Below are 12,015 nucleotides of genomic sequence, written 5' to 3' on the forward strand. Positions count from 1 at the left end.
TCTTTCTTAATGCGTTTAAGCCAATCAGTTGTGTTGTGACAAGGTAGGGGTGGTATACAGAAGACAGCCCTAGTCGAAGTCCATATTATGGCAAGAACAGCTCAAATAAGCAAAGAGAAACAACGGTCCATGATTACTTTAAGACATGATGGTCAGTCAATACTGAAAATGTCAAGAACTTGGAAAGTTTATTCAAGTGCAGTTTCAAAAATCATCAAGAGCTATGATGAAACTGGCTCTCATGAGGACCACCACAGGAAAGGAAGACCAGGAGTTACCTCTGCTGCAGAGGATACATTCATTAGAGTTTCCTGCCTTAGAAATTGCAGCCTAAATAAATGCTTCACAGAGTTCAAGTAACAGACACATGTCAACATCAACTGTTCAGAGGAGACTGCGTGAATCAGGCCTTCATGGTCGAAAGAGAAACCATTACTAAAGAACACCAATAAGAAGAAAATACTTGCTTGGGCCAAGAAACACGAGCAATGGACATTAGACCGGTGGAAATCTTTCCTTTGGTCTGATGAGTCCAAATGTGAGATTTTTGGTTCCAACCGCCATGTCTTTGTGAGACGCGTAGTAGGTGAACAGATGATCTCTGCATATGTGGTTCCCACCGTAAAGCGTGGAGGAGGAGGCGTGATGGTCCTTTGCTGGTGACACTGTCAGTGATTTATTTAGAATTCAAGGCACACTTAACCAGCATGGCTACCACAGCATTTTGCCGCAATACGCCATCCCATCTGGTTTGCGCTTAGTGGGACTATCATTTGTTTTTCAACAGGACAATGACCCAACACACCTCCAGGCTGTGTAAGGGCTATTTGTCCAAGAAGGAGAGTGATGGAGTGCTGCATCAGATGACCTGGCCTCCACAATCACCCGACCTTAACCCAATTGAGATGGTTTGGGATGAGTTGGACCTCAGAGTGAAGGAAAAGCAGTCAACAAGTGCTCAGCATATTTGGGAACTCTTTCAAAACTGTTGGAAAAGCATTCCAGGTGAAGCTGGTTGAGAGACTGCCAAGAGTGTGCAAACCTATTATCAAGGCAAACGGTGGCTACTTTGAAGAATCTCAAATATAAAATATATTTTGATTTGTTTAACACTTGTTTGGGTACTACATGATTCAATGTGTTATTTCATTTTTTTTATGTCTTCACTATTATTCTACAATGTAGAAAATTGTAAAAATAAAGAAAAACCCTTGACTGAGTAGGTGTGTCCAAACTTTTGACTGGTACAGTAAACGTTACAGTCTGATTATCAGGAACATAGCTATCTAGTACAGAATTTTTGTAAAAAATTGCCAGTTAGCTAGCTAATGACTTACATGTTCATTATCTCAGTCATGTATCTCGCAGTCTTTTCAGTGCCACAGGTCTTCTACCCCAGAGAAATCCTTGATGACAAGCCAATGTTCGGGTAGAGGCAGGAGTCTACATCGGGTTAGCATCCGACCTAAATGACCAGGATCTGACTAATGCTGGCATTACCTACATACTCACAGTGGACTCAGAGCAGCCCACTTCACCTGATGGGTCATTTAGGATGAAGCATGTCCATGCCCTGGACGAGACCTCCACAGACCTACTCAGCCACCTGGATGACTGCATCCTCTTCATATGTGATGCTTGCAAGGCATCAAAAGCTGTCCTTGTGCATTGGTGCGCGAGCCCTATCAAATCTGGAGTCGCTTAATGCATATCATGATGGTAGCCTCACATGCATTTGACATGTAATTTAGTTTTTTTGTTATAGCCATGTAGGGCAAAGTCAGAGTGTGGCGGTGGTGACTGCTTACTTGATGAAATGTCACAAAATGAACTTTGGGGATGCATACGCCAAACTCCAGCAACTTAAACCTGATGTAAAGTAAGCAAAAATCTGTGAGTTTTATTATACCATTCAACAGTAGGTTCTGTTATGTTAAGATTTGGGACTGTTCATTATTTTCAGTTTAAGTCCATTTTTGTCACATTGTTCAGTGTAAAATAAGAATGCATTTCATTTTTGTGCAAATATTATGTTTGAACATTTGGTATTATTATTTCGTATTCATGTATCTTAGCACAATATAAAGCAGACTTACTTAAGCGGCTCTACTACATTTAGCAGATTAATTAATTCAACAGAATTCAAACTAAATGATAGGTTTGTGGGGATGAAAACTTACAAATGGGACTCCTTGATGACTACCACTGAGAACCACTAACTCAGCGTTTACTTGTTATACGAAGTATCTTCAAAGTCTCACTTGTTTGCTTTCAGATCTTGTGCCCAAAGTGTACCTCAAAGTTTGGCTCATTGTACTGGTGTGGGGAGCAGTGTTCCTGTGATCGATGGGTGACTCCTGCCTTCCTGATGCATAAAAACAGAGTGGATGAAATTAAACACATTAGTATAGCCACCAGATCCGGCGCCAGGATAAAGTGACTAAGGGGCAAATTTAAATCAGTGACGGGGCACAATTTTATGGGGTAATAGCATTGGAATCATATTAAATGTAGCTTATATCAAGCTTTACCACAATAAACATGAAGTTCAAATGACGAGAGTCCTAGACCATTGATTGAATGATTTTGAAGTGAGAGAGGCTAGATTTCGCACCAATCTTTGCCTCGCTATATCAGCACAATGGACGGCACCCTACACACTAAAGTAAGGCTGTTTTGGGAATGAATATAGGCTCCAGACCCCTTGACACAGAACTTTTGACATGGGAAACAAAATACTACATCTGCAGTAACCGAGTATTCCAGACACTCTCTCCCTATGAACCAGTTGCTATTAAATGAACATTTTTTTGGACAGAAAACCTGCGGGTAGGGTATGATTCTAGGCAAACCTGGGCTGGATCCTCTGTTCCAAGATCGTCAGTAACAGTCGGAGTCGGAGGAGGCTGTGGAGCCATTATCCTGGCCGTGCTTGTTGAAGGGTGTGTAGCACTACCACAAATGAGAAGCATTTCCCCCCCGCTTTTTATGGAAAACCAAAGCAGTCATACCTAACCACCCCATGGGCTTTCCATAGCCCCCTACGCACACCGGGGCGCGCTCTGTCCATTGTGCTGACACAGCGCGGTGTCGATACTGATTTTGCGTTAACCTGTCACTCAATCATTTACATTTGTTTTGCTATTTGTATATAGTGACATAAAACTAAAATTGAGAGGGCACAAGTTTCAACTGATGGGTTTAAGCCCCTTTTGCCCCCTCGTGGAGCCTGGTCCGATAGCCACACTCAAATCAAGGACATTTAAAATTACAAAGATGATTTATATCAATAATAATAAAGTACTACATTTCTTTATCTCAGAATAGCTGTCCCTGTTTTCCCCTGTGTACCATTAAATGTTTCATAGGTGTCTGTCTACGTTGCAGGTCACCTACAGTTTTTCTACTACGGACATATCCATTGAGTAAGTTCTAAAAAGTTTGATCAAAGCAGATACAATAATTGTAAATATGCCTGATGAGCTCCATGGTGTATCTGGAATAGATGTCTTATTTCAGAATTTCTGTCTAAACATTTATCTACCAGAAGGATACCCTTCTACTTCCAAATACTTATATACATTTATTTTATTTTTATAATCCACATGATGAAGTAACTTTTCTATATTAAAATGGTTGATGTCAGGTGTGCTGCTAGTTCAAATAGCTGTTGAGTTTTGTCAAGAGCAGCCTCTGAGAACACTTGGTTTGTACAGCCTCTGAGAACACTTGGTTTGTAGCCAAATGTCCCTCTTCGTGGTCCGTACTAATAGCAGGACGTGTTGCTATACACAGCTGTTTACACAGCGGTTACAGTGGAGAACATTGAGATAGATAGAGGACTCATCTTGGCTATAACCTGTTTTAAAATGGAGATTGCCATTGAGGGCTTTCAACATTTTAAAGTAGCCAACTGGGTGGGGATTTCTATGGATTGGGAGAAATTAGCCATTAAAGAAGAAAATTAACTACTTTAAAACTGAGATAGCTCATGTTGTCACACACGCTAAACTTGCAGAGATACAAAGATGAGTGCTCTATCTATCTCTATGGTGGAAAGTCGACGCCAAACAAGGAAATGTGACCACGTATTCTTTGTTGTGACGATTTTGAGAATTCGTAACATTAGCGAAATGGCAGAGTTACGTTTGGATTTAGACAATAATTTACAGTATGGCCCTTTCGGCAGCGATTTAGCGGATATTTGCATTGACCAGGATGGTGAATGGGGTAGGTGCGATACGTATATAATCTTTGTTATTCCATAAATAGCTGTGTTGTGAACGCTAGCTACATGCGACCAATGATGTGTATAAACCCTATACATCATTGCGTGCAACTTCATTGACTGTCAGTAAATGAGATGCCACCTAACAGTATCATTAAACCGTGTACGTATTCCACTGCTTGACTTGGAATGAAATAGGTGCCGGTACTGTTTACATTTAGGTGCAGGAGCTCCACAATACTTTTGAGACAATATTCTATAAGAGGAACAGGGGCTCAAACAGTAGATCATTTGAAGGGCCGGTATTCGGCTTCGGTGAGCTCATGCCCAATTCAATCACTGCTGTGTTCAATATATAACATACGCTTTGATGCTCATACTCAGCAGTACAAACCCAACGTTTTGACTGAAATGGCCATAAGCAACTTTCACTCCATCTTGCTGCATCTTTGAATGTATTGAAGCTACTTTGGAAACTTTGAATAATCTTTTGCAACCTTGAAACATATATAATTAGCGACTTTGTAATATTTCACGGATCTCTTCCTCCTGCAACATTGTTACAGACATCAACTTGTTTGAAGAACTTGAGAACCTAAGTGATGCAGATGAACTCCTTCAAGAATTTGAGTTCACACCACATGATGAAATAGCACTGAAAGAGGTAATGCAACATATTTCCCCTCTATGTAATGCTATGTGTTATTATCCTACTGTGTGACAGTTAACAAGACTGCACCTTTCTCAGGTGAATGACATTAATCTGTTACAATGGAGATCCTTCACCAGTGGAGATACTGACGCTTGCTGCACAGGTAAAAAATCACCAGCATTGCGTCACTTTCAGTTAACCTATAACAGCCATGACTCAAGATTGGGTTGTTGGCCCCATGCCAAGGCAAAGTAAGTGAAGACAACTGTCAGAAACCCTCCCAGAACCCTGTGACTTCCTGGTAATAGATTAGAAATCACATACAGTACACACACACACAGTCCCTCTACGTATCCTGGTCACCCCCATGTCAGTAGACATTAGGTGGATGTCTTTGGCATGGGAAAGCTGCACCTGTGAGACCCCCTGTACTGTGTTGGGTAGAATGACTATTCATTCACACGGGACGTTAAAGAGGAAGAGACACTGTAATGTGATGCCTCTGCTGACAGATAGTTGGATTGAGTTCCTATTGTTTTGTTTGCAGGTGTCGGAGTTCCTGGGTCCTCCCTATCACCTGGATCAGCACTCAGTGATACCTCCTCACTGTCACCACTGTTTCTGAAAGTAAGTCTACACTTCACATAACACTATGTGTTAAGTAGAAGGCTAACCACTCACTAGTCTCACTCACTTCTCTCTTGTGCATGCACATCCCTACCTGCAGGAGGATGCCGTGTCTTTGCAGCCTTTGCCGACAATTCTCACTCCTGGAAAGAAAATGCACAAGCGGGTCAGCCAATCTCCCAGAGGTAAGACGTCTCTTCAGGTCAGCCAAAACACTCATGATAAATCATTGATATGTAACAATATGGTGGATATATGGTGTCGTGTATGTCAAAATGTTGGACTCTTTTTTTTTTTTTTATCTTCAGAAAATCATTTAACCTGTCTGTTTATATATTATAGTTTATCCCACTCGCTACTGTAAATCGCTCTGAATAAGAGCGTCTTCAAAATGACAAATGTAATTATCACGCTCTTTTTATTGATCTTTTATTGTATTGTTTTCTTCCTACCAGCCAAGCCTACCAAGCGACCTGCCCACCCACCCCAGAGGGTGTCAATCCAGCCCAAACCGCCCCCCTCTGTCCCTTTAACACAGCCTGTGGCCCCTTTTCTCAAAACCAGGACCATTGTCATCCAGCCCGTTGGCCTACAGACTGTGGTCTCAGTGGTCAAGGCACCACCACCTGTGACTGTTCATGCTACTGCCCCCTCTACTGGTGAGAGAATGTTCATTCTGTTGTAGGCTTGTGTTGTCTTCATACAATGAAATGTCTTTACCGGTGATTTCAGAAATGTGCAATTTTTTTTGTCAAAAATGTCCATCTATATTGCTGAGTCTTATTCACTGAAGTAATTCAGGTTATTTGGCTTGCTCGAAGTCCAATAGTCCTTTGATTTGTTCCCGTGTGGCTCAGTTGGTAGAGCATGGCGTTTCCAATGTCAGGTTTGTGGGTTCAATTCCCACGGGGGACCAGTATGACAAAAGTATGAAGATGTATGCACTCACTACAGTAAGTCGCTCTGTATAAGAGCTTCTGCTAAATGACTCAAATTAAAAACAAAATGGATCTAGTGACCCATTTCCCTATCTGAAGTGGATAAGTGCATGTTGTCTATATACCTGATTGTGGCATTTTGAAAGAAAAGTAAAAGCCGACTCATCATCCAAAATGAAAGTGGAACAGTTCTATGCATTTGTATCTTCTATGACTGCACATGTGGCTCTTGACCACAAGATGTCCTCAGTCTGTTGTCTCTTGTTCAAAGAAGGCTACTGCCTCCTCCTCAATTACAGAAACACAGTGTCCGGCTTATGACCAGAGTATACCCTGCAGGAACCTCAAGGACAGAGCTTGAAAACCACTGTGTGGAAATATTAATGTTTAAAAACATATATTTCATGAACGTCAGCACAAAGCACACTCATATCATACAAATGTATTTATATAGCCCTTCTTACATCAGCTGATATCTCAAAGTGCTGTACAGAAACCCAGCCTAAAACCCCAAACAGCAAGCAATGCACGTGTAGAAGCACAGTGGCTAGGAAAAACTCCCTAGAAAGGCCAAAACCTAGGAAGAAACCTAGAGAGGAACCAGGCTATGAGGGGTGGCCAGTCCTCTTCTAGCTGTGCTGGATGGAGATTATAACAGAACATGGCCAAGATGTTCAAATGTTCATAAATGACCAGCAGGGTCAAATAATAATAATCACAGTAGTTGTCGAGGGTGCAACAAGTCAGCACCTTAAGAGTAAATGTCAGTTGGCTTTTCATAGCCGATCATTCAGAGTATCTCTACTGCTCCTGCTATCTCTAGAGAGTTGAAAACAGCAGGTCTGGGACAGGTAGCACATCCGGTGAACAGGTCAGGGTTCATATCAACTGGTTCATATCAACCCTAATTTATATTCCAATGATCAAACAGATACATCCGTCATATAGGCTTTGACGTCATCAGTACAACTACTCACCTCTTCCAATGGTCCCTATTCACAGTAGTCATCCATGTTCTCTCTGAGACAGTAATGTCGTGGCCCATTAGTGGCCCGACTAAAAGACTTTAACCTCAGTGGGACTTTAGGGCTACTTGTGTTATTACAGAGTAACTAGCATGGGAGCGTTCTCCTCTGCAGTTCCCTACTACACTCCATTAGACTTCACTAGAGCCAGGGCTTTGAAGGTGACTGTGGCAGGGCTTCATTGTTTGATAATGGGTCCTCGGAGGACTGAAGGGGTCTGAGGGAGGGACAGGCTCTCAGCACTAAACGAGAGTCTGACCCTGGACATGGAGTGGGATGGATCCGGGGTGTTGATTCGTTTTTTTGGGGGGGGGTCAATAACCCATACAGGTGACCAGACATCCTTAGTGATTGTGGGTGAGGGTGAGAAAAAAAACTACAGTCTGGTTAGGAAGAAGGAAAAAAAGTAATACTTTCTGAATTCAGGCCTGATCGTATGAGATGAGCATTGTAAAGAGTGATTGTATATGTTCCCGAGCTGGAAAATGCTGTTTACTATGACGGTAATCCATCAATTATTACAGTGATGTACTCTTGAGTGGAAAAGGCCCCAGTGGGACATGGGTTGGTCTCAGATCTGCATGTGCTTTAACTCGTCTTACTCTGTCATGCCATAGCCTAAAGCTAATCCAGGTCTGGGACAAGGCTAAAACAGACAGACAGAAGGGTTGAACTCTTTCTTAACTCTGCATCTGGTCTTTGTCATCAGCAGTTCACACAATGCATCTCAAGCCGAAACAGTTGATTGGACCCCAGATCACTTCCCCAGCCCCTGCCCTCCTCGCTGTCACCAACCAGGTGGTCACCATGCCAACTGTCCCCCATGTTACCATCGGGACCACTGCCCTCTCTGGCCATGCCCATCCCATGACGGTGACCTATCACAGCACAGCAGTGGACACTGAGGTACGTTTGACATTGAAATGGATCTGACCTCCGTGTGTCTGCTTTCTATTAAATGTAATTTCTTCAGTCTAATTAATTGCAGTGAAATTAAGTATCCAAAATGAAAGCCAAGAGCTGGATGAACACCCTGTGGCAATTTTCCAAAGGAAACTGTTTGATTCCAGACCTTCTTTGAGTCTCACTATGTGTTAGAACTGTTAGCCATCTCCAAAGCTTCCGTGGCTATGTGATGGCCAGAATGTAGTGCCAGGATTCTTTTTTGAAAAGCAAGCATTTTGCTGTGTCATGGCTTGTCGCCTTGCTAGAAGACAAGGATGGCTTTTGTGTGTGTGTGTGGGGGGGGGGGGGGGGTTTGCTTACATTGACGGACCAACCGTCAGGTCAGGGAGAACAGGACATAGTCTTCCTCCTCCCATTCTGGGGGCTCATGTAAGGCTGGTAATCAATTGTGTTTGACCTTTAACCCCCTGGGAACCTGAGCAGGGCACAGTGTCTGAATGGGTCTTTTGAAAGGACTAACTGTCTGTGGCTGTGCCCAGAGAGTAAGGACAAGGAGGCCCACAGGAAGATGGGTGATTTATCTCCTTGTTTTAAACCAAAGAGGAGATAAAACAATCGTTGACATCACTGGTAAAACATGACAGTTGCTTCTGGCTTCGCCTTGTACCTAATACCATCCCTTAGCCCTGATATATTCAAAATGTAACTCAACCTATCACAGCCTCTCATTCTCTGAAGTTGTCTAAGTGTTTAGCTAGGGTCATGATGTGGTCTGAAAATAACACCATCATATTGAGGAAGTAGGAAATAATGTTATTTTTTTTTTTATTTTTTTTTTTACAGTTTTATGTCTCTGTTGAGCTACTATATAAATATTTAATTTTCATAATTTCCAGTCATGTTTGACAATTTGTAAATAATCTGACTGAGCCAACAACTCGATAGCAATTACTAGGGCTACTAATTGGTGAAATATTTTTGCCAAGCTTTACCACTGTAAAACCCAAATTTTGTAGCATAACACAGACATAATAATTAGAAATTGTATTGGAGAAACTCCAGGCCTCCTTAACAATAAGATATTTGTAAATTCTTCTATATTTAGCTTATCCACTTTCTTCAATTTTAGAAAAGTCAAACAATATAATTTTCACTACCACAGTGCTACACATGGTCCCAAACCGTGGTTAACCGTTATACGTTATTATTTCTTCAAGACAAGGCTAAATAAACCAGTCACCCCAGCTGTCCTTATGTCACCTTGTTGGAATGGGTGAGTAGCCTAATGTGAGGGGCTTTCCTATGTCACATGAACGACCAGGCACCAGCACTCCATTCCCAGTACTACTAACATTTACTCAGCGATGACGCAACACAGTGCCAACACGCCAAATCTAAACATATCTTCACTTGAGGGAACTTTTTAAGAACAAGCTGAAATATCCCAGTTGTTATGAGACAGGTATACGTTTTAGATATATGTTCTACGTTACAAGGAAACATTGTTTTAGATGTTTCTAATCTCTCCTCACCACATCATGTTATTGACCTATTTTAGGCTGCAAAATGTTGATGTTATAAATATTTAACTTACCAACCACGTAAGGACAGACCACATCACTCTACTCATGTTCCATCCGTGAGACAACATGTTCCATCCGTGAGCCTAACTCCTCCAGGTAAGTGTTACCACAGTAAAAATCCAGGTGCTCCATTTCTGTCTGACCACTCTCAGGTCCTGTGGGTTTTAAAGCGGCCTTGTCCTCCTAACTACCAGCCTCATCCCTCCTCCACCTGTCTGGGACCACCAAGCCCCCCCAGGCAGTAGACACCCATATCTCTTGATGACTCCCACCTCCCTCCTGATGTCTGGATGGACACTGGGCAGACCCAGGCTTGTTGAGTGAGCACATATGCTGACTGGAGTAAGATATGACTTTAGGCTAGATGTGTCCCCACTGTGTGCATTTAATTTGAGTGAATAAATCATGGAATAAACCAGAACACAATGCTGGAAGCTACTCTCCAAAAAGGTAAGCACAAGAAAGAGGATTTAGACACCCACCATCTCGAATTGTTCTGAAATCGTTTCTGTTGTTATTTTGTTGAAATATAATTTGATCTCAGAAATTAGGCAAATTGATGTCACCCAAATTGGCTATTAACATGTATAGGTTTCAGATTATAGTCAATGAATGTAGTACCCAAATACGATTTGGACCAAACTTCTTCCTACCAATGAGTAAGACATGAGAAATCAAAAGCCACCCATGGACCCCCACACCACATGCCAATCCCACCCCAACAACCAGTATTCAGTATTAGTTCTCTATGTTTGACAAGTAGTATGAAGCTGTGGTTTGGAGTATTGCTTCTCAATACTATGTAATGTATTCCCTGTGAATCTGGTAATGTTTTTTGGAACTGCGGCATCCAATGGGTAAAACCTGGAACTTGTGCACTACTTTATGGTAAATAATGCGAGCAACTTCAATTACAAATTTCTCTGAATAGGGCGGGGAAAAAACAGATTCACAGGGAATATATTACATAGTATGAAGAAGCAATACTCCAAGCTGCAGCTTCATATTATCAAACATAGAGAACTGATACTGTATACTGGTTGTTGGGGCTGGATTGGGATGGGATTGTGGGAGTTCTGTGGGTAGCTTTTGATTTTTTTTTGGTGGGGGGGGGGGGGGATTCCTCATGTCTTACTCATTGTTAGGAAGAAGTTTGGTCCAAATCGGATGTTCGGTACTATATTTATTGAATATCTGGATCCTATATATTAAAGATGACCATTTTTGGGGGGTGCAATCAATTAACTTAACTTCTCCGAGATCAAATGACATTTTAACAAAATAACGTTTCAGGAGTGCCAATCTTATCTGTTTCTAACAACAGAAACGATTTCGGAACAATCTGAGATGGTGGGTGTCATGGCTTGCTGAAATGAAGCGACTCAATACAGTAATCTATGTAGGACCCTGTAGTTTTACCACTGCCAATTTAGCCTCTCACTGACATAATCCATGTTCCTTGTTGTTTTAATGCACTGTACTAGCATCACTGGCTTGGCTGTACTGTTTTTGACGAATTACATTTCATATCAATTTATGGCCGTGCTTCTACAAAGCAGGGGGAGGCTATGTAAAGACGCTGCTAGATAATCATAGTGTAATTTAGGGGGCCAACTTCCTGCCAAAATGTCTGCTAGATGCTCCTGGGAACTGGAATCAACGGCCAAGGAATAGGATGAATGGTTTTCAAAAAGCAGTAAAAAAAAATATCTTGATTCAGAAAAATGAACAGACTAGTACAGTAGGGATGCTAGATAGATATATAGATAGATAGATCATTTGTATGGCTCATGGTGGAGAACGCTCGAAAAGCCTTTGCTGGAACGTAATTCACTATCTTTGAAGAAATACTGTTCATGTACTGTACTGTAAGTCTGTGTACAGTACAGTAGTGTATGGCTTAATCCAATCAAACCCACATTGTAGTATTTGCTGTACGCAGTAGCTCTTTTCCTGTGATAAAATAAAATCATTGGATGGTTTTGGGTACTGTTAAAACCAATTTTTTTACTAGTACCAAGTTGACATTCCTCACATGTAGATTCCAATTCTAAGA

At 41.7% G+C, this 12,015-nt stretch overlaps 2 protein-coding genes across 6 annotated transcripts in view; both read left to right on the forward strand.

The window, feature by feature from the left end:
• The first annotated feature begins 1,555 nt into the window (after positions 1 to 1,555).
• Positions 1,556 to 2,465, forward strand: LOC106568999 (dual specificity protein phosphatase 12). The gene is made up of 4 exons (XM_045693657.2): positions 1,556 to 1,645; positions 1,752 to 1,879; positions 1,964 to 1,968; positions 2,211 to 2,465. Exons 1-4 carry the CDS (start codon positions 1,556 to 1,558, stop codon positions 2,438 to 2,440), a joined length of 453 nt encoding a protein of 150 aa, XP_045549613.1. The 3' UTR covers positions 2,441 to 2,465.
• A 1,575-nt stretch (positions 2,466 to 4,040) lies between these two features.
• Positions 4,041 to 12,015, forward strand: part of LOC106568908 (cyclic AMP-dependent transcription factor ATF-6 alpha) — a 49,991-nt gene continuing 42,016 nt past the window's right edge. For 3 of the 5 annotated variants that reach the window (XM_014139710.2, XM_014139712.2, XM_014139714.2), the window contains exons 1-7: positions 4,041 to 4,230; positions 4,795 to 4,892; positions 4,977 to 5,043; positions 5,428 to 5,507; positions 5,608 to 5,692; positions 5,963 to 6,166; positions 8,180 to 8,376. In XM_014139710.2, the coding sequence (XP_013995185.2) occupies positions 4,050 to 4,230; positions 4,795 to 4,892; positions 4,977 to 5,043; positions 5,428 to 5,507; positions 5,608 to 5,692; positions 5,963 to 6,166; positions 8,180 to 8,376 (912 nt within the window). In that variant the 5' untranslated portion in view covers positions 4,041 to 4,049. Of the gene's footprint in view, positions 4,235 to 4,794; positions 4,893 to 4,976; positions 5,044 to 5,427; positions 5,508 to 5,607; positions 5,693 to 5,962; positions 6,167 to 8,179; positions 8,377 to 12,015 lie in introns of all 5 variants that reach the window. The other 2 variants (XM_014139711.2, XM_014139713.2) reach the window with 2 other exon arrangements.

Source organism: Salmo salar, chromosome 14, assembly GCF_965601325.2.
Source record: "Salmo salar chromosome 14, fSalSal1, whole genome shotgun sequence".
NCBI lineage: Eukaryota > Metazoa > Chordata > Actinopteri > Salmoniformes > Salmonidae > Salmo > Salmo salar.

Excerpts from the sequence above, each read along its gene's own strand:
- LOC106568999 (XM_045693657.2), top strand. The coding sequence starts at position 1,556 with ATGAAGCATGTCCATGCCCTGGACGAGACCTCCACAGACCTACTCAGC. Across the intron at positions 1,646-1,751 it reads TCATATGTGATGCTTGCAAG|TTTTTTTGTTATAGCCATGT; the intron begins GCATCAAAAGCT and ends CATGTAATTTAG.